The 22,961-nt window shown below is 42.4% G+C and overlaps 1 protein-coding gene and 1 long non-coding RNA gene across 16 annotated transcripts in view; one reads left to right on the top strand and one right to left on the bottom strand.

The window, feature by feature from the left end:
- Positions 1 to 22,961, bottom strand: part of TMEM164 (transmembrane protein 164) — a 160,869-nt gene that overhangs the window by 40,839 nt on the left and 97,069 nt on the right. For all 15 annotated transcript variants that reach the window (XM_082377484.1, XM_082377479.1, XM_082377480.1 and 12 more), the window contains one exon: positions 21,754 to 21,820. In XM_082377484.1, the coding sequence (XP_082233610.1) occupies positions 21,754 to 21,813 (60 nt within the window). In that variant the 5' untranslated portion in view covers positions 21,814 to 21,820. The remainder of the gene's footprint in view (positions 1 to 21,753; positions 21,821 to 22,961) is intronic.
- On the top strand, positions 812 to 18,194 carry LOC309620850. Its single transcript, XR_014239698.1, has 2 exons — positions 812 to 4,897; positions 4,953 to 18,194. It is a non-coding gene; the product is annotated as an uncharacterized lncRNA (long non-coding RNA).

The following is a 22,961-nucleotide window of genomic DNA, read 5'->3' as shown; positions in this document are numbered from 1 at the left end:
CTGGTACCTCAAACTCTTTGGGACTAAATACCACTTGTTAGAGGAACCACAAAAGGAATGCCCTCAACCTAAAACTCAACCACGATACATTCACAGAACAGAATACCATGCTGCCATGAAAAACAACAAGGTGCCATGGCAAACAGACAAATCCCGAATGTGGAACATTCTGCAAAACAACTGGCCTGGATTCACCAAAATGTCAATGTCATGAATGAGAGGGTGGGGGACCTGCTCCTAGATTTTAAAAAGTGAATAAACAAAACCTGAAGAGAGAGAACAAAAGCAATCTTGAAACCTGACTGGATCCTGATTTAAAAAAAAAAAAAAAAAACTTAAAAAACACATTCCTGGGATAATTGGGAAAATTTGAATATAAACAGATTATTAGATAAAGAAGACAGTATTAGAGAATTGTTGATAATTATCTTGAGTGTGATTACGGTATTGTGGATATACAAGAGAATGTTCCTTTCCCTAGGAGCTGTAGGACCAAGTATTTAGAGCTGAAGTGTCAAGATGTCTGCAATTTGAGGGGAAATGATTCAGCAAACTTACACAGAGAAAGAAAGAAAGAAAGTGAATAGGGAAAAACAGTAATTGTTGAATCTAGCTTGAGGGTATACAGTCATCGTTCACTATACCCTTAATTCAACTCTTCGGGATGTTTGAAAATTTTTATAAGAAGTTGGGAAGTTTTTAAAATGTAAATAAATTTAAAGAAGGTAAATCTATATGAACTAATATGGCAAAATCTTAAGGTATAATTAACTGGAAGAAAAAACAAGGTGCAATCATTTTGTTTTTTTTGTTTGTTTTTGTTTTTGTTTTTTGGGGTTTTTTTAACATTGTTATTGGAGTATAATTGCTTTACAATGGTGTGTTAATTCCTGCTTTATAACAAAGTGAATCAGCTATACATATACATATATCCTCATATCTCCTCCCTCTTGCGTCTCCCTCCCACCCTCCCTATCCCACCCCTCTAGTTGGTCAAAAAGCACCGAGCTGATCTCCCTGTGCTATGCGGCTGCTTCCCACTAGCTATCTATTTTACATTTGGTAGTGTATATATGTCCATGACACTCTCTCACTTCGTCCCAGCTTACCCTTCCCCCTCCCCGTGTCCTCAACTCCATTCTCTACGTCTGCGTCTTTATTCCTGTCCTGCCCCTAGGTTCTGCAGAACGATTTTTTTATTAAGATTCTATATATATGTGCTAGCATACAGTATTTGTTTTTCTCTTTCTGACTTACTTCACTCTGTATGACAGTCTCTAGGTCCATCCATCTCACTACAAATAACTCAATTTCGTTTCTTTTTATGGCTGAGTAATATTCCATTGTATATACGTGCCACATCTTCTTTATCCATTCATCTGTCTATAGACACTTAGGTGGTGCAATCATTTTGGAGCACAATTTGTCAATATTTATAAAAAATGTTAAATACCCGTTCACTTTGACTCACTAAGTTCACTTCTAGAAATTTATACCAACAGAGACACTTGCATGTATGAACAAAGCTGTATGCATAAAGATACTCACTGCAACATTATTTGTAATAACAAAATAATATCTAATAACAAAAAAGCTAACTGAATGTCCACTGGCAGGAGAGTCATCAAAAAACACTCTGGAAGATTAACTCTGCAACCATTTACAAAAAAGGAGGTACAACCATTTGTAGGTAAAACAGAACAAATCTGTATCGAACACAGCATGATCCTTTTTGTAGAATAAAAAGGACAAATTAGTCTTTGTACTTTTAGATGACTATAAATGCATAGAAAAAGGACTGGAATGATATTTACCAAACTGGGTGGGGGAAGAGGGCTGGGGAGGACAGGTCGGGATAGGGAAGGGGAGACTTAGACTTGGATTCTATGTATTTGTATAGTTGGATTTTTATGACAAATTAATGCATTAATTTACTAATCATGTAGCTGAAAGTTTAAAAGTCAAAAAAAAAAAAGGTCACAAGAGGAATGTACACCTTAGCAGCGATTATCTCTGGGGAGTGGGTGGAGGAGAACTTTCATGTTATATTCTTCTTATCTCTGTACTGCAGACATCCTTAACCAAGAGGATGCAGTAAGCTATTACGGATGATTCGTGTGAATTTTTTCTAGTTTTTAATCTGAGCACATTACAGACCCCCTCCCAAGTCCCTTGTTCTCACTGTATCTTCCCTTGTGAGCCCACTCCCAACCCCCAGTACAGACAGATGCCCACAGTCCTACCGGGCACATGGAATTCCATCTTACACTCAAGGTCCGATGTGGAGAGAGGGAAGGGTGGGCAACTGGCTCGGGGGAGCTGCTCCTTCCTTTTGGAAACCAAATCCTATCAGGGCTACTCCTGACTTCCTCCTCGGTGCTCAGAGCCTTCCAGAGGGAGAGCAGGAGAACAGAGTTGTGGCTGCTAGCTCCCTAATATCAAACAAAATATTCTGAGCCCGTGAAAGACGTTGTTTGCTCTGGTGGTGCAGTTACTTGTGTAAGTGTATTTCCTGGTACAGCAGCCCAGGCCTGGCAAGTCCACAGAACTTTACTGAGTGGCAATTTCGGGTCAGTCAGCCACTGGCTCGCCTGCAAGGCCTCACTTTGCTTGGTTAGTTTCCTTTAACCAAGGTGACAATGAAACCTCCTAGCTCCTCTCCTCTCACCTCTAACAGACTTAGGAGCCGCTGCCTATCATCCTGGGAAACCACAAAGTGCCATTCTTTAGTACTGTTGCTGGTATCAAAAGTCATTTCTGAAAAGGCAGGGAAGAAAACTCTGGGCTTCTGACCAAATAATAATAATGATGATAATAATAGTAATAGGCAACCCCCGGTACCTCAGAACTTGACTCTTTGGAGATCCTTTACAGAGGTAATTAAGATAAAATAAGGTTATATGGGTGGGCCCTAATCCAGTCTGACTGGTGTCTTTATAAGAAGAGGAGGTTAGAACCGAAGAGGGAGGCCCTCAGAAGAAAGTAACACTGCTGAAACCTTGACCTTAGACTTGCAGCCTCCAAAACTGTGAAGAAATGTTTCTGCTGTTTAAGCTTCTCAGTCTGTGGTATTGGAGATGGCAGCCCGAGGAAACGAATACACTGGCCAAACGTGTGCTATGAGCCAGGCACTGTTTTAAGCACTTCACAAGTATTAACGCCTTTCATCTTCATCACATACTTATGAGGTAGCTCCTATTTTTATTCCCCAATTTTAAGATGAGGAAATTGAGGACAGATCGGTTTCTTGTAATAGCAAGATACTGGCAACAGCCAAATGTCCATCTCAAAGGGAATGGAGAAAGACACTGTGGTATGTTTCTACGATGGAATGTTACACCACAGTGAAAATGTAACTACATTTATACTCAATAATAGGGATGCATCTTACAAATATAATGTTGAATAAAATAGGCAAATCCCAGATGACTACATACAACATAATACCCTTTTTATAAGGATCAAAAAGCAACTACAATTATATAATACCTTATTTAGGACTGTTTTACATATATAAAATATTACATATTTTATTATATATAATGTATATTATCTATATATTTTTTTTCTGTGTACATGAGAAGAGGGATAAGATTACTTTTAAAAAGAGAAAAGGAATAATAGCCAAAATTCAGGCTAGTGGTTCACAGTGGTGGGCATGGAGGTAGGCAGCAGGATGGGGGAAGCACATAGGCTTACGTCTGTAAGTTATTATCAACGTGGCTAGTTGTTGGGTTGAGTTCATAGTTGTTTATAATACTCTCCATGAATAAATAAACGTACTCATGAATAAAATTAAAGCATGCCATGAATGGACCAATGTTGAAACTTGCTATGAATCGAGAATTATAAATATGATTTATGATTTAAACAGACCTTTGCACCAAAGGTCTGTTTAAAAAGAAAGAGCGGTAGGGGTTTCATTAAATAACTTGCCCAAGGTCTCAAGGCTGAGCCAGAATGTGAACCCAGGCAACCTGGCTCCAGGATGCATAATCTTAACCACTGTTGTCTATTATATATCAAAACACCAGGCTGTTCCCCTGATGGAACAGAAATAGGGTCTACTATGAAGCCTGAAGGCCTGACCCTACACCCAGCTACCACCATATAGGCACTAGCCATCCAAGACCCCAGGGGGCTCCGAAGTCACCAAATCCAGATTTACTACTTCTTCAGACTGAGCCAAAGCTCGAATTTCATGTGGAAAAAGGAAAGAAGCTTTGAGTACACAGAAGGTACTTCAGGACACAGAAGTCCAGCCCTGAACACGTTATTTGACTTTTTACTCAAGGAGGGAAAGTAAATATTTGTATGGCTCTCTCCACAGAACTCAGGGGAAAGGGTAATGACAGAGATTGTTCAAAAGACCTACAGAGGAACCAGGGCAGCTGCAAGTCAAAAGACAGTCAGCTTATGTGTGGAGGCCAAACCACACCTGCGGAATGACTGAGCCAGGGCTGGCCTCCCTGCTCAGGGTGTGTGACAAGGGGCCCCATGAGGGCCTTTTGCACCACTGACAGGACCAAGGCCTCATTCTCCTCGGCCTTGGGTTACAGATCCACACAGAAAATGTGAGCCATGTAGAGTGGAAGGGACGAGAGGAAAGGTACTAAACTTCCAGCCCCTCATCAGCCCAAGCAGTCTGTGATGCCATCTGGCTCGATTTTAGCGCCTTCAAAGGACCTGAGCATCAGATGGCTTGAAATAAGGCCAACCCCACACTAGCACTAGAGCAAAGGGAGAGACAAACACATCTGAGATTTGGCTCTTAGCCCAGTCAAAACAGCTCAAGGGCACTCAGTAGCCAGCCCACTTCCCTCAACCAACCAACCATGGAGTCTGGTTAATCTTCTACTCCTTGGGGGCCCTTGCTTGAAGGCAACCAGTGCGCCAGGCCTCCCTACCCTGTTGTCTCCAACACCAGGCTACAAGCTACAAGCTGGAGCCAGGTTCAGGAATCCCTAAATCAAGGGAAGGCAAATGTCACATGTCCCCTTGAGGCATGACCCTTGAGAAGAGGCCAAAAGATGGTATTTGACAACCTCCTGACATGAGTAGACTCTGCTCACTTCTCTTTCTACTTCTTTTCTTCTCTTCTGTTTAACTCTCCCATTCTCAATCTCTTCCCAGTCTCCAAGCCTGCTCCCAGGTTTTCTACGAGCACTGAAGGGTGATAAACTTGACTCACAGCAGCTCCTGGCTAATCCAACACACAGAGAGTGTGCAGAATCTTTATTTTCGTCACTAATTTTTAGAGAAAGAATCCTTTCGACCTACTAGGATGGGTCCCAGCATTCTATATTTTAACATGGCTCCCTAAGGTAATCTGGATGCAGGAGTGTTTAACTTACACTTGGGGAAATACTACAGTAGGTCAGCCTCCAGAAGTCTAAATGGTAGGTGTGAGATTAGAATATTTTCTCCCAGAAATGACAGGCAGTTCCCAGGAAAATGTACTGACAAGAATAATGATGTGACTAGTGTTCAAAACAACAATAAAGACAATAATAATCATTAATAATTGCTGGTACATAGCACTTCTCGGCTAGGCATTGTCCTAAGTACTTGTATTAACTAACACTTCAAACAACTCTATAGGGACTTCCCTGGTGGCGCAGTGGTTAAGAATCCACCTGCCAATGCAGGGGACACGGGTTCGAGCCCTGGTCCGGGAAGATCCCACATGCCGTGGAGCAACTAAGCCCGTGCGCCACAACTACTGAGCCTGCGCTCTAGAGCCCACTAGCCACAACTACTGAGCCCACGTGCCGCAACTACTGAAGCCCGTGCACCTAGAGCCCGAGCTCCTCAACAAGAGGAGCCACCGCAATGAGAAGCCCGCGCACCGCAACGAAGAGTGGCCCCCGCTCGCCGCAACTAGAGAAAGCCTGCGCGCAGCAATAAAGACCCAACGCAGCCATAAATAAATAAATAAATTTAAACAAACAAACAAACAAACAAAAAACAACTCTATAAGATAAATGCTATAATCCCCTTTTTTTGCATGAAGGAATTAAGACACAGAGAGATTAATAAGTGGCCCAAGGTTAGTTACAGAGCCTGGATATAAGCCAGGCAATCTGACTCCAGAGTCCATGTTCCTACCCACTGACCTACATTATAGTACCCTGATATGTGCTGAGGCCCTTTACAGTACAGAGGAAACCCCTGATTTACAAATGACTCAAATCCATGATGGTTTGATCCCCTGCTACTGAAATATTATCCTCTCTCTTCCATCCCCACTATGCGAACCCAGACCTGGAATCTTCTAACTGTACTGCCAAGGGAACTAGTCAACACTGGAATCTACCTCCATGACCTCCCAGACACCAACATATTCATTCATTCAATCAATCAATCAACAAATATATATTAAGCACCTATTATGTGTCAACTATTATGAACAAGATACAAACGGTCCCTGCCTTCATGCACTTATACCCACCTCACTCTAAATGCTGATTTCTAGGGTTTAGAAGGGCTCAGAAATCAAAAGATGGTTTAAATCAGTGCCCCAAGGGCTCACGACCTCTAATATTAATGTTTTATTAGCTATGTGACAGGTTAAATAGCTACCAGATACCTCATAGAACTTAGTACAATACTAGACAGACATATAGTAGGTATTTATCAACTTATATAGAGATATTTCAGGAGAGCACTGAGAACAGATAGATGGCCAAACCAATGAATAGAATTAGAACATCCTCCTGACTGCCCCCAACAGGAAGGACACAGACATAAGAGGGTTGGGAAACAAGACCAGGACTTCCATTTCTGGTAATAACAAAAGCTAGTTAGTACTTAAAGAGATCTATGACCCCAAAAAGCCACACTTCAGTGTAAAGGTGTACTGGAAACACAAATTACCCCACCCCTAGAATGGTAAGGAAAATCCAGTCTCAAATCTTAACGATGAGTTGGGGTAGTAGAGGGAGAAACTAGTTAGTTCCACTAAAATCTTGGAACCAGAAGCCAGCCCTCGTGTGGGTTTGCAGTCTAAATTTATACTACTTGGGTAATCCAAAAATGTTAGGTTGAGAATTTTATTTAGCATGATTCCAGACTGGTAGCCCTCAAGTGCCTGGCAAGAACAAAGACAAATCCTCTCTAGAGAAATCCAGGACTCAAAAAATTCCCACAAATAACATTTTAAAGAAAATAAGCAATGTACAATAAAAGAACAATAACAACAGTAATATTTAAAACAAAACCTAAACACACAAGTAAATAAGCCAAGAGCCAGTGAAAACAGAGCTTTAAGGACCTCAGAATAGTTATAGACTATGTTTAGGTTTGGAAAAGGGAAAAATAATTGAAATTAAAAACTCTATTGATAGTTTTAACTGATATGTTTAGTTACTGATTAGACAGCTAAAGAGATAAGTGGAATATAGAGCTGACGAAATTATCCAAAATGCAACATAGTAGACAAAGAAGTGGAAGATAGGAACAAAAAGGATTAAGAGGTGTGGAAAACAGAGTAAGATGAACTAACATAACTCTAAACATAGTCCTAGAAGAAGAAGAGGAGACAGACAAAATACCTGAAGGCATAATAGCTAAGAATGTTCAGAAACCTGAAGAAGGACATGTACCCACAGACTCTCAAACAGAATAAGCCAAAACAAATAAACATTGAAACAAATCCTACTAAAACTGCAGAATGCCAAAGACAAAGAGAAGATCTTAAAACCAATCAGAAAGAAAACAGATTACTTTCCAAGGAGTGAAAGTTAAGACTGACTAATGACTTTTCAAGGCAACAGTGGAAGACAGAATATAGTAAAATTACATCTTCACTGTGCTGGGAGAAAAATAATTATGAACCAAGAATTTTATATCCAGTGAAAATATCTTTCAAGAATGAAGAAGGAATACAAACATTTTTAGGCAAAGAAAAACTAAGAGGGTTTGTCATCAGCAGATCATCTCTAAAGGGCATTTTAAAGGATATAATTCCAGCAAAGGCAAACTAATGTCAAATGGAAAGCCCGAGACACAATACAAAATAATGAGCAAAGAAAGTGGTAATTATGTAGGTAAATCTAAATGAACATTTTTTTCATAAAATAATAATGTTTTGTATTATTTTTAAAAGAAAAGCTAAAATAATACAGAATTAAAATACATGACAACATAAGCATATAAGTTGAGGGTGATGAACAGAGTTAAAATATTATAAGGTCCACATGCAAAAGAATCAGGTTGTAACCCCATTTCTCAGCATATACACTCCTATGGATATACCCAAGAGTAAAACAAAAACAAAAACATGTCTACACAAAAAGTGACACATCAAGGTCCATAGCAGCATTATTCACAACAGCCATAAAGTGGAAACAATCCAAATGTCTACCAACAGGTGAACGGATAAAAAAAAATATGGTATATCCATACAATTGAATTTTATTAGCCAATATAAAGAAATGGAATATTAATAGATGCTACAACATGGATGAATCTTCAAAACATTATGCTAATGATATATGTATATGTATAACTGATTCACTTTGCTGTACACCTGAAACTAACACAACACTGTAAATCAACTATGCTCCAATAAAAATTTTTTTTAAATTATGCTAAGTGAAAGAAGCCAGACACAGAAGGACAAATATTTTATGATTCCATTAATAGGGAATGTCCAGAACAGGCCAATCTATAGAGATAGATATTAGATCAGTTGTTACTTAGGGCTGGGGGCGGGCAGGGGTTGGGGGGCGCTGTAAGGGGACAGAGAGGTGATAGCTAAGCAGTTACACTTTCCTTTTGGGGTTGATAAAAATGTTCTAAAAATTAATTGTAGTGATGGTTGCACGACTCTGTGAATATACTAAAAAACTTTACATTCTACACTTTAAATGAGTGAATTTTATGTTATGTGAATAAACTCAGTAAAACTATGACCAAAAAAATGTTGTAAGATCCTTGTCTTATTTGAGAGAAAAAGTCTGACTGACTCTAGATCTGGATATTTATGTTAACATTGGTAGGATAAACATTAAAAAAAACAATAGCTGAAATAGCGTGTATAACTTCTAAACTAGTAAAGGGAAAATATCCAACAAATCCCCCCAAAAGGCTAGACTGAAGGGAAAGAAAAAAGACAAAATGCTCCAACCTGGAGTTTACAACCTGTATCAAATGGTGGCAGACCAAGTGACATCCAGCAGTCACATCTGTGCTGAGAAGCAGACTCTCCTCTGGGTGCTGGAGTTTGGGATGAGTGGAGGCTCACGCCCTACCCAACCCCCTGCATCAGCAGGGTCCCTGGAGAAACAAACTCCTTATGGAAGGCCTGGACCCTCCAAGAAAATACCACCTCGGGATGAGACAGCTCCCTTTGGTCACCAGGGATCAAAATTATTCCTCCGATGAGTTGAGGCCTATAGGTCTTAGGTTCTAAAGGAGAATAAGTAATTCTGCGCTGAGAGGTCATCTGAATTGTGACACACAAGCTAGTTTGAACTATTCAAAGAGTGTCATGGGTGGATGACTTGTACATGTAGCCCAGTAATCCCTGGCTGCTTCAATAAGCGCCATGAGTGCACCTCGCGAATGCCACCATAGACGGGGTCCCTGCGTCTCTCTCTAGGTCAGCCTGTTGTCACAGGACACGCATTTGTGCCGTGGTTATTCCACGTATTGGAGCTGACTGATGGGAACGCTGTCCAGCCCGTGACCAGAGGAGGTGGGTACTCCCCCAGTTCTGGCTGGAGAGTGGGGATTCTAGCTCTCCCGCTACCCTTGCCTCCCTGGTCCTTCTCCCCTCCTGCACTGGCATTGCAGGGCAGGGGAAGTAAAACTGAAACACATCTGGAAGGACGCTTCTTGCCTAAGGGCCTACTCAGTTAAAGGAAAAAGAAGCTTCTCTGGTTCCACCTTTGGAACTAAGAGTTTAGTCTTCAACCACATGAAAGCAGCCTGCCAGGATAAAGTTCCAGGCCGTATTTTACAATGGACAGCTCTGGCCCTGCGTCTGCCAACAGCAATCCCCCTGGTCTCTGCTCCGCAGAGCAAGTCGCCATCCCTTTGCTCAAGAACTGGAAACAGAACAGGGCCTATCCCTTTGGCTCAAGTTGCAGCTGACTTGTGGCCTAGCTTGGAGAGCAGGAAACAGCAGCTACATACGGTGAATGTGGTACGACACCCAAATGGGAGTGGCCCAATTCTTCTGACACAGTCTAGATCACCTACAAATTAGCCCTCTGGGTCATCAGCTACACGTGCGCACGCACACACACATCCCTAAAGCCCTCTTCATCAATTACAGTATCCACTGGTCGCGTTTCAGCGTGCCTCAGGAAAATGGAAGCGGAGAGCAGTATTCATGGCTACTTGGAAACGAATCCTGGAAATCAGAAGGCTGCGGATAAACCCCTTTCCCGGCCAAAGATGTCCTGGTGGCTCCTGGAGCCAACAGTCTGTACCTGTCACAGGGCAGGGAGCTGCCGTAGATCTGAGAGTTGAGGGTTTCTCCTGCTTGGAGACTCACTGCCCTCGGAGGAGGCGAGGGGTGGGCTCTGGATCAGCAGGGATCTGCATTTGCTGCATAGAGGGAAGCAGCATTCCCCCCACCCTCCCGTCAGCCGGACCTCTGCTCCCATGGGACGGTCCCCACAGAGGGCAGCCTGTGAGTCAGACCGGAAGCAGGGAGGGACCAGGCAGCTTCTGGAAGATTCATGGTCTTCTCTTCCTCTCCATTCACCCTCCAAATAGCCATTTCTAAGTGGCTGTCATCTTAAAAAAAACCATACTCCTTGGTCTATATGGACATGTTCCGCTTCTTTAGAGCCCCCCTCTATATCTCCCCACCCCCGCCTATTTTGGGCCAACATAATTTACAATTCCCAGAAACGCCTGAGAAGCAGCGTATGCGCTTCTGGTGCCAAGCCTGACCGGTTTTACAGATTTGCATTTAGCAGGTGTCTGTTGCTAAATCAGGAGCAGCTGCTAATTGCTTTTCCTCCCTCGAACCTTCAGACAGAATGAAACATCTGGTGTTCTCTCGCTTTGGGTTAAAATCAGATACCTTATCGTCCCTCCTTTGGGTTCCATTTTTATTAAAAAGCTGTCAGCTGATGCCTGGAACAGGCAGCAGAGAGCAAGCCCGCCCCAGAAGCAGGGGAATGATTCTAAGGGCAACCCAGCAGGATGACGATGCCTTCCATTCCCAGACCTCAGGCACAGACGCAGGGTAGCTCGGGCACCAGTCCCCACAAGGTGGAGCTTTAAGCCCATGACCGCCCAGGTTACTTGGGGCTTCATTTCTTGAGCAAGGAATCTGAGGACCTCGCTCACCTCTTGCTGGCAGTGCCCTTCCCTGCCCTGAACCTGTTCCAAAGCTGGCACCCTACGTCCCAGCCCGCTCTCCTCTCTCTTTAATATGCACATGCTTCTACCACCATGAACGGAAATCTCAGGGGGAATAAACTATATATGCCAGTGTTCTGTAGCTTTTTCAGCTACCTTTTGGTTTGGGGTTTTTTTTTTCCCCCCAAAAAAAATCTGTTGGCAAGGCCCCAAATCTGCTTCTTGATTCTAAGCCAAAACCATTCTTAAAGGTACCTTATTAGCAACTCAGGTATTTTACATTATTAATAAATAATAATCTTAGCTAAACTTTATTGAGCACTATTTTGTTTTCAGGAAAACAAAGTTTATCATACTCATAGGTCAGAAATAGGAGGCACCCATGCCACGCAGAGCCACATGGGGAAGCACCAGTGTTGGTCAGGAGGCAAAGGGACAGGAGCGAGGGGAGAGCCTAGGCCATGGCCTTTATTAGTTTCTGCATTTCTGCAGGACAGGCAAGGCAGGGCAGGGTAACAAGTTAGGACTGGTTAGTTTGAATAATTACAGCAGGCTCTAAGCTATAGGCGTGGTCTCTGGTTGCCTGGTACCCGGTCCTGGGATGATTAAGGCAGAGGAATATTGCTTCCAGGGGGGTAAGGGCCAGATAATGCAGCTGTGGCTCTGGACTGGTGAGTTTTGAGCACTTACTATTGTGCATCAGGCATTGTGGTAAGCACTTTACATGCATTACCTTATTGAAGATTTAGGAATTATTATGATAGTCCTCATTTTACAATATGAAACAGGCTCAGAGAAGGGCTATTGATGTTGTGCAAGCAAGACTGGAACCTGTGCTCTGCTGACTGGGTATTTGATAATATTAAGGAATTACTGATAACGATTATAGATATGATAATGGAATTGTGATTATATATATATGTCCTTATATTTTAAAGATGTATAATGAAATACCTATAGTTAAAATTACATGAAACTTCCTTTAAAATCATCCAGGTATAAGAGTGAGTGGTGGGAGGATGGGGGGGGAAGCAGTTTGAGGTAGAATAAGGCGTATTGATTAAAAAAACATTGGCTATGAGTTGATAATTGTTGAAACTGGGTAATGGATGCACTCGGATAGTTTTCTTTTTCTACTTTTACATATGTCTCCATTTTCTTTAATATAAAATTACAGATCTATAGAATTATACTCACACTATCCACTGCATTTTAGAACCTCCTGACTTAAGATTTTCCCTGCCCCAAACTTCTTTGCTGGGTCAGCTCCTCTGACCTGCTCCTACCATCAAAGTTTCCTCAACTGGTACCAGTGCAGTACTGGGACTCAGAAGTGACCACCCTCCCCTTGGACTTATAAACCTTCAGTCTGTCTTCAAGTCTCCAGTCACTTTACTCAAGGTCCTAGGTGCGTGGGACATAAAGGGAGGCTGGGAGGACAGCTGCTTTGGGAAATAGTTTGGCAGTTCCTCAAAAGGTTAAACATGGAGTTACCGTATGACCCAACAATTCCACTTCTAGGTATATACCCCAAAGCAGTCAAACAGATACATTTACACAAATATTGACAGCAGCACTATTCACAATAGCCAAAAGGTGGAAACAACCCAAATGTCCATCAGTGGATGAATAGATAAACAAAATGTGAGATAACCAACAGGACCTACAGTACAGCACAAAGAACTACACTTGACATTTTGTAATGACCGATAAGGGAAAAGAATCCGAAAAACTGAAGCACTGTACTGTACACTTGAAGCTAGCACAACACTGTAAATCATCTATACTCCAATCTTTTAAAAATGTGATAGATTGTACAAAGGAATATTATTCAGCCATAAAAAGGAATGAAGTACTGATATATGCAACAACCTGGATGCACTTGAAAACTTTATGCTAAGTGAAATAAGTCAGTCAGAAGAGGATACATATTATGTGATTCCATTTACGTGTGATGTCCAGAACAGGAGATCAGTGGTTGAGAGAGAGAAAGGAGATTAGTGGTTGCCAGGGTCTAGGGAGGGGAGAGCAGAGAGATGTCACTAATGCTTTTTGGGGGAATGATGAAAATATTCTAAAATTAAATAGTGGTAATGGTTGACAACTCTGTAATACACTAAATCAAACATTGAATTGTACACTTTAAAAGGATAAATTTGTATTTTGTAAATTATATCTCAATTAAACCCCCCTCAAAAAAATGATTAAAGGGAGAAAGAAATAGGCAAGGATTCATTTGTGGAGTGCTTTTAAGTGTTCAAAGCTCATTGCTAATTCTTCTTTGTTATCTTTTGTTGTCTGCTATCTTTTCTTCCATAACATATCTGTGAGGTAGAGAGAGCAGATGTCACTAAGCCCATTTGACACATGGGGAAACTGATGCTTGATGAGGTGAAATGAACTTGGTCAGAGCCCCAAATCCCAGTCAGCAGCAGTGTGGGAGTGGGACAGAGCACCGAGCAGCGCTGCCCCAGCTGCACACTGGAATTGCCTGGGGTGCTTTTTGAAAAGCCTTACGTCTTGAAATTGGCTCTGGTGATTTTACGGTACAGCCACGGCTGAGAACCACTGGTCCACAGACCGGAGAGAGTGAACTCGCCCACTAGCTACGGCTTTTACTGCATAAAGAAACACTGCTTGGGGGAGTGGCTCAAGGTTGAGCGAGAAGTGTTGGTTGGACGAGCCAGAGGCTGTGCCTTCTAATCGCTTTTTAGGAATAGAACCAAGGCAAAGAACTACTAAGCTCTGGAGGCAGACGCTACTGTCTGCCATTCTCATTCACGGCTGCCACCTTCCCCATGGGTTGGGGGGCTTGGGCGTCACTGACAAACCCAAAGGTCTCGATGTTTCATTCAAATGGGAGGAAACACCAGGAGTGGGCCTAATTCACCTGTCATGAGGGAGGAGAGAGAGCTGGCCAGTTCCTTAATCAAACAGGCTGTCTGGGAAACAAATGCAAAAAAAAAAAAAAAAAGCAAAGGCGCTATTAGTCAATGTGGAAAAGAAATCCTGCCAGGGAATTTTAATCTCACTCGGCAAGGCTAATTCTGAAACAAAGCCCCCTTCACTTCACCATCACCCAACCAGGAAGCTTGGGCCAAGGCCCTGAAGGCTAACATCAAATAGCACATGCCAATAGGAACACACCTCGATTTCTAAGATAATGTTAGGAATAGTAGTAACAACGACAGCATCTGATACTTACTAAACACTTACTATGTGCCGGACACCGGGCTAAGTGCTTACCCCACATATCTCAATTCATCTGAGCACCAATCTACAGATAAGAAAATGAGATCACAGAGGTTTGTAACTTACCCAAGGTCACATGAATAAAGGCAGAGGAGCCAGCCACAAAAGCAAGGACAGAATGCCTCCAGGGCCAGCAACTTGACCACTACATTATGCTAACTCTTGACAACTAGGCAGAGAGGAGAAGACCTTGAGAATACGCTGCAAACAATGTGAACAGTTGTTACTGCTCAATGTTTTCTGTTCTATTTTGGTGTTTTTCTGTATTTTCTTTTTTTTCCATTATGAATATATTACTTCTGTAAAGAAAATATTTATACAATTGTAACGGCAGAGGCACAAAAGCCTCACGCTTTGTGGTGTTTCTTTTTTCTTGTTAATACGCTGAAAACAACCACTTTTGCATTGGTGGTGATTATTTTTTTATTTCTACTTTTCTGTATTTCACAAATTTTCTTCAGTACATATGTCTTTTGCTGTAATCAGGAAAACATCATTATCTTAAGTGGTTTAAGAAATAATTCACCTGGGAAAAATATCATCTATCGTCCCTCTGTCTTCATACCTAAGATTTTAACCTGGACACGTGTGTGAAAGATCCCTGGAATTTCTCTGAGCAAGACAGAGGTTCGAGTTGATTGACTAATTCACTTACACTCTCTGTGGATACCTACCACGTGCTGGGTGCCCTGCAGGGGACAGATACCACAAAAGAAAAATGTAGCAACGTATACAAACCTTTAATACAACTTACCCATGGGGGGACAGGATTGAAAGTTGATGGGGTTAAAAGGTTTGGCTTTCTCTTTATACTCATCTGTTTAAATGGTTTTTCAAGGAGCGTACATTATTTTTGCAGAAAAAAAAAATCTTGAAAGTATAAATCAATCCTCCAAATCTCTAATGGATATTGTATAAAATTTCTGCAAAGACTTGACTTGGCTTAATACTTGAAAATCAATCTAAACAATTAGGGAAGAGGAGGAAGGAAGCCCATGAGCTTTGGCATCAGAAAGACAGAAGTTCTCAGGCCAGTTCTGTCAATTCCTGTGTGTCCCTGGGCAAGTTATTTAAACTTTCTAAGGCTTAGTCTGTAAAATGGAGACACTAATGAAACCGAGGGCAGTCATCAGTTAGATTCCTTAAACCATAACTTGCTTAATAAATAATATCCTGTAACCTGCCTTCACCGACCAAGCTCGCCTTAACTGTTCTTACAAATTGTATACCCTCCAAGCTGCATGAAGCTTACAGATTATATCACAGGACTCCTTTAACCACCCCCTACAGAGGTGTTAAGTTGTTTTTCAGGAACGTGGAACTAGTCTTGCCCAATTCAAACTGGTCGAGACCACCAACCATTCAACTGGGCCTGAGAGTGTCTGATGGATAACCTTTTGATATCAGAGGGCCAAAAACTCCACCCTCAGATCATGCTAAGGTCACCATTTTTCTGAACATGCAGTCCATGAAGAAGCATGTAACTCAGATACACTCGCACAGAACACGGATTACTTCACCTTCTTCTTGCCACCAATCATTTTACCCCAGGCCTCAGACCACCCTGCTTCCTTGTCCCATAAATATCCTGAGCCCCTCGCCCTGGGGGAGGTGGATTTGAGATTTGTTCTCCTTGCTTGGCTGCCTCATGAATAAATTTTTCTCTGTGGCAAACCTCAGCATCTCAGCGTTTGGCTTGCTGCGCATCAGGCAAATGAGCCTGGCTCAGTAACACTAATACCCACCTCGCAGGGTTTCTGTGACGATCAAAGACTAATAATTAACAACTAATGCTGCTTGAGGGCTTCCTATCTGCCAGGTGCTGTGCTACATGCTTTACACATATTAACTGATTTAATCCTTGGAACAGCTTTAGGAGGGAGGCACTATTATCACCCCCATATCATAGATGAGAGCGCAGAAGCCCATTCAAGTTAAGTAACTTGGCCAAGTTCCCTTCCTCCCTCCCTCTCTCTTACACACACACACACACACACACACACACACACACACACACACACACACACACACACACATATGAGTAGCACAGCCAGGGTATGAACCTACAGAATCTGATCCCTGAGTCCATACTTTTAACAACTACACTAGGGTGACATATTTGTATTTGTGAAAGCTTTTGCGGTTGCAAAGTCCCATCTACTTGCAAGAATTCTTAGTAGTGGTGGAAAAGATAAGAAATACACATAGACCACCTAGAGGGGTGGGATAGGGAGGGTGGGAGGGAGGGAGATGCAAGAGGGAAGAGATATGGGAACATATGTATATGTATAACTGATTCGCTTTGTTATAAAGCAGAAACTAACACACCATTGTAAAGCAATTATACTCCAATAAAGATGTTTAAAAAAAAAAGAAATACACATAAAATCTAAACACTACAAGGGCTAAAAGATGTGACAGAAGCGGTGTCACAGGATGTCTTCTGGTGATTGGCAAATAAGGGGCAAAGTCTATATATACGAACTGGAGTTCATGACTCTCTATCCTCTTCTTCAGACTCTCAATGAGGAGTTTACTGGTTCCTACCTCCATGCCTCTGGCCCTGGCATTCCTTTGGTTGAACTACCTCCTTCCTCTGCAATTTGCATGCACATTCTAATAGCGCTTCAAGGTTTGGTTCAGGCTTTACTTCTCATGAAGCCTTTCTGGACCACTACATCCAACGACCTCTCCAGGAGACAATGCATTAGAGTGCAAAGTCCTCGGGTTTAGCTTTAGTACCTACAAACCATGTAACCCTGAGCAAGTCATTTAGCTTCTTTGAGCTTCAGTTTCCTCATAGGTAAAATCGGGTTCTTGTGAGAATTAAATAAGAACATCCATAAACTGCCTGGCACATGGTAGGTGCTCAAAAAATGCTGCTAATATTAATCCTCTTCCCATTTTCTTAGAGGTCGGAACAACTGCAATTTAGCGATTGAGCCTGAATTGCCTTGCAATGTTCCTTTTTCACCATTTTGACTCTAACATTGCCATCACTTCTCAGGCATTTATGCCTCATCTTTCTAACTAAACTGCAAGTGCCTTGAAGGCCAGGAATGTATTCTGGTTGCTTTTGCATCTCCTGCAGCATACGGCACAATACTTAACACAGAAAAGTGCTCAATAAAAATCTGGATTGACTGGTATGGCTGGGCTGGATTCACGGAGGATGTAAGACTCTCAAAGGTTAATCTTGAAGTACAGGCAGTAATTAGACATATTCTAGGGTAGTCCCTAGAATTTGGTGGAAGCCCAGGCCTTCTCAACACCTTCCACATTCCTGCACACTTGGCATTCATCTGATCAGAAACACGCTGGTCTTTGTAGAAGGTTGAGGCGCAATTTTGCCCAAATCAATTCTTCAGAAAGCTAAGGCCTCTTTTGAAAACAAGCTTTTTCTATTTTAAGTACTCTTAAGAAAGCAAAGGGAATTATAGTTTTACTTCTTTGAGCTTAAATAAGAAAAAGAAATCAAATAGCTAAAAATTACATTAACTTATTGGTCACATTACTTTAAAAAAAAAAAAAACCTCAAAATTATCCGAAAATTTCTTGTATTTGTAATGTACAATTTTTCTGTTTCAAAAATGCAAAAAAAAAAAAAAAAAAAAAAGAAAGCAAAGGGACATTCTGTCCCAAGTTCAGGTCCAAAACCCAAACTATAACTTTTTAAAATAGCTCAATTTGCCACTCACAGAAATAACTTTTCTAGGTCAATTAGCATGTTTCAATATGCCAATCAGCAGAGTGACAGCCGATTTGCATTGGTGACAGCCAAGTTTTCGCAGAAGCCCACATGGGTACAAGGTGTGCCGGCGGCAGTTACATCCCAAGAACATTGAGATAATGACTGTGGATGGGGAGTAGTCACCCCAGTAATGAAAAAATCATTACTAACCTCTTCCACTCAGTCTGAGAGTTAGGAACATTCAGGAGAACCATCTAACAGAGAAAAAGAACTGGGTAAAAGGGGAAGGGTGGTAAAGGAGGAAAAAAGGAACTAATGTAACAGATCAACATGGATACACAATAATGGGCAATTTTGATAATGAGATAATAATATACTTGAGGCTTTGAGCCTTGAAGAAGAAAGGCGCTTGATGAAAAGAATCATTATTCTTCTTCTCCTTATTATTCTAGTAGAAGACAGATGGCTGCAAACATAAATACTGGCCAGGCTAGAGTCTCTGGTCTGAGAAGGGGGCTGATACAGGGTCTTAAGTTTCTTTTCTGTTTCCAATCTCCCTTGCTCAGAACACATCGCATTTATAAGAAACTGTCATGGGCATTTCAGGGCAAAAGGCACAGGTCTGGGGATGCAGCTTGGGTCCAGTGCCTCATTCTGAGGACCAGACCAGCAGCTTTGCAAGGTAAGAGCCACAACTGAAAAGCTAATATGCAACCAAGTTCCATGGGCACCCTACTTAACCCCCACCCCGCACCTCTTGGCTTGCACTTTACAGAAGGTGGTTTAGCCTGGCATGGATGATATTCTTTGCAAAGTCCCAGGCATAGATAAGGAACCCCATCACCATCAGACCAAAAAGCCACTGGCTATTAACAAGGAGCTCACAAAATAGGCAGCTCATCTATTCTCCAAGCCATGGACTACTGACAGCTTGGGCTGGGGGGATCTTACCATGGGATCCATGGATGGGCTTATGGGCGAACGGGGCAGGAGGTGGCAGTCTGTGTCCCCCCTGAAATTGTACGCAAACTTGTCTCTGCGCATCTGGGAAGAGGCTCTATGGTCCTCATCAACTTATCAAAGAAGCCTATGACCCAACTCTTTTAGATGGAGAGAAGCTAAGCAGCATCTCCAGCATCTTGACTCACTAGTATTCAAACTCACACTGAATTTCAATCAGACAACAGGAAAAGGGCTCTGAAGTCTGAGTCAGGAGACCTGGGTTCGAGGGGCGCCCACCTTGGCTTTTTAGGCAAGTCATTTATCCATCTAAGTTCCCCCTCTAGAAGATTAGACCAGACAAGCTTTCAGCTCTCTGCTGATCTAATAATAGTTCCATGATGCATTTCCCCTCCTTCCCTCCAAGAAACAAAAGGGAAATCGCCCTTGAGACACTTCATCTGAAGCCAGAAAGAGACCTACTCTGAAATCCTGGAGGCAAAGGGCACTTACTTGTAATATGGGCCATTGGAATACACGTTCCTTCTTCTAAGGTGTCAGCTTCTAAGATGAAGAACCAGGAGGAACTTGGATCTGGGTATTCTCTAGCTGGTCTGCAAACCTCAGTGCCAATGAGGCACAGGACAGAGTACTACAGCACATGGAAATTCACTGATGACCCAAATCCTTTAGCTGACTGTGGCAACTTCCTCCAACTCCCTCACTCTCTGTCTTTATATATGTGAGTGTATGTATGTCTGTGTTACTGGTATACACACCAATTAGTTCATTCTACTTTCCTTGTTTCCTCATTATAGCTAATTAGGAAAACAAGGATTAAAAAGATCAAGGGCCAAGAAGGAAGGAAGGAAGGGCAAAAGAGAAGTCAAAAGCTGACTTCCTGCCTAATTGGATCATCAGGCTTAAAGAGTTGCCTACCTTCCTGTGTCTTATTTTAAGTCAATCTGAGTTCAAATAAGGGGTTGCAAAGCAAAAAGTCTGGAAAGCCAGGGTAACCCAGGAGGGGTCCCAACCACTTAAAATAACCAGACCAAGACCAAAGCCAATTGTCAAGACATATGCAAATGGAGCCACCACCGTGAGCTTTTATCAGCTTCATTTTAGAAAAAGAGGACCAAGATTATTTACCAGAGTGATTGGAATCGCTAGTTAAGAGAGAACTCATCAAAGAAGTTTCAATGTTAAGGAAAGTTACTTGGACATTCTTGATAAGCTGGCTGGCTATAGCCTGACATTTATTTGGAAAGTATTAGGTGTCATAACAAATATAATAGCAAATCTGCCATCAGAGAGGGGAAGAAGGGCAGAGAGGGAAAGGGAGGGAGGGAAGGAAGGAAGGAAGGAAAGGAAGGAAGGGAGGGAGGAATTTCTACTGACGTATATATAATATGCACCTAGAAAAGTATAACAATCATAAGGGTATACATGAGTATTTGTGGAGAGGGAGTGACTAAATCCTCAGAGAGAGTGAAGTGTAGCTGTGGTTGTAGGATCTGAGGCTTAGTCTCCACTCCCAACTCTGCCACTTAGAATTTGTGTGACTCCCTGAACGTCAGTTTCTTCTTCTATAACAAGAGGCCATAATACTCGCCCTCACCCAGCTTAATATCTACGTTACACAATTGTTATTTGAAAAGACCTTGTAAACTATAAAATGCTACCCAAAGAGGAAGGGTTATCATTATGAGATTTAAACTATGATCTTAACGCGTGAGGCAAATTTAAGTCATGAAAACAGAAAGCAGAAGGAAGGATTTCACAGGTGATTTCTTTCCCTGAGCTTTCTAACCCAGCCCGCTAATCCCTCTGCAGCCCCACATATGGGAGTCTGAGGACAGGGCCCAGCCACTCCTATAGCTTCTGCTTCCCTCTGCACTGGTTCATCACCCACCCACCTGCCACAGTGGGATTCTACCTGCTAGCCACTGGCGGAACGTGTGGGCCAGACTGCCCTGTGGGTTTGGAGGAACAGGGAAGAAATCCAGTTCTTGCCCAAAGGGGCCTTTGGCAAAGCAGACCTTAGAACACCTAGAAGCCTCTGTCGAATGGGTGGGGCCCCCTTTCTCTTCACCAAACCCTTCCAAGAGCCTCTGTAGGCTTTTTGGGTCTGTTCTGGTTCTGGCCTAAACCCTTATTAAAGCCCTAGAGTTCCACACAATACTCTCGCCCCCAACAAGCGCTACTGCATCCAAACAGGGCTGCATCAAACCTCGACACTGAATGTGTAGATATTAAAAAACTTACATGGAGGGGTAAGGGGTAGAAACTACTATGTATAAAATAAATAAGCTATAAGGATACACTGCACAGCACAGAGAATATAGCCAATCTTTCATAATAACTTTAAATGGAGATTAATCTATAAAAATATTGAATCACTACATTGTACACCTGAAACTGATATAATATCGTAAATCAATTATACTTGAATAAAAAAAAATTAAAAAAAATTAAAACTCACACGGGCACATGAGCAAGCAAGTACCGTTTTGTATGTTGCTGGTATGTTCCTAGAAGAGGTTACTTACCAGCCGCGTATTTACCACAGGAAACAGCAGGGCAAGAAGAGCTCCATTCAACATGTGCATCTGTAGCCTGGAGAGGAAAAGAGATAAAGTGCAGGTCACACCCTGACTCTGATGCAGAGGCAGACAAAACTGTGTCAGGTTATGCCATGCCAGATGGGAGAGCATGTAAACAAGTGGCTCTCTGTGTAAAAACGGCACTGGAGTTGGCACACACGCATAAATAAATGAAAAGCAGCGTATTTTGCATTAACTGAAATATTCTGAAGAGCGCCACCGCCACCTCAAAATCCCCCAACCACTTTGTGAACACGCTTTGGTTGCAGCACTTCATTGCATGATGAGCTCTGGGTTCCCTAAACATGTGGTCAGTCCCAATCTCAGCTCCAACTGCTGCGGCTCAGGCAGCATTACAAAGGGAAACTGCGGGAGCCAGGTGTTATTACACTACTGTGTTATTACAGTAGAGACCTGTTTCTTAGAGCAAGGCTGCTTATTTCCACAGCCATGCCCAAGGCTTCTCCCCAGACAGAGACCTGGGCATAAAAAGGCTAGCTAATACAACCCAGGGAGCCAACTGCAGCGTCTGCAAATGCGCTCTCCCACCTTCTTAGAAACACCTTCAGGGGCTGCTGCGGGAGGTGGGGAGGGCAGAAGTGGCAGCCTTCCAAACTTTCTTTCATGTATTTTACATACTGGGTTCTTTGATTTAAAAGCAAAACACAAAAGAAAAAAGAGACAGAGACAAGAAAACCACGGGTCTCCGGGTAGGGATACCGTTTCCCAATTCCAGACTTGTTAAAACCCACACTAGGAACCCTTTGTTAAGGGGGTTCCTGACTTGCTCAAGAACAAGCAAGTCAGGAACAAATTCTGCTTGTGCGAGCTGTGGGGATGGATTTAAGCAGCTTCCTTCATCCAGGCAAGTGGTCCTTTACTACTGAGGGAGAAGCAAAGAACGACAGTCTGTTCCTCCTGGAGAAAAGCTAATTTGACGGGTCACGTACAACCATCGCTGAGTCAACGTGGCTTCCGGACCTCAAGCTCACTCTCGCGCTCTCTCACACACACACTCACAGCAGACTCGTGATACCAGGATCTCTGTTATGTCCTGACTGGGACCTAGAAGAACTTAAGCTCTTCTCTTGGCGCTCACAGACGTGTGCCTAAGACTAAGAGACAATGTTATAAGGAGCCCCAGGGGAACAGCA

Source organism: Balaenoptera borealis (assembly GCF_965194805.1).
Source record: "Balaenoptera borealis genome assembly, chromosome: X".
NCBI classification, from domain to species: Eukaryota; Metazoa; Chordata; class Mammalia; order Artiodactyla; family Balaenopteridae; genus Balaenoptera; species Balaenoptera borealis.
This window is presented reverse-complemented; position numbering and strand designations above follow the sequence as displayed.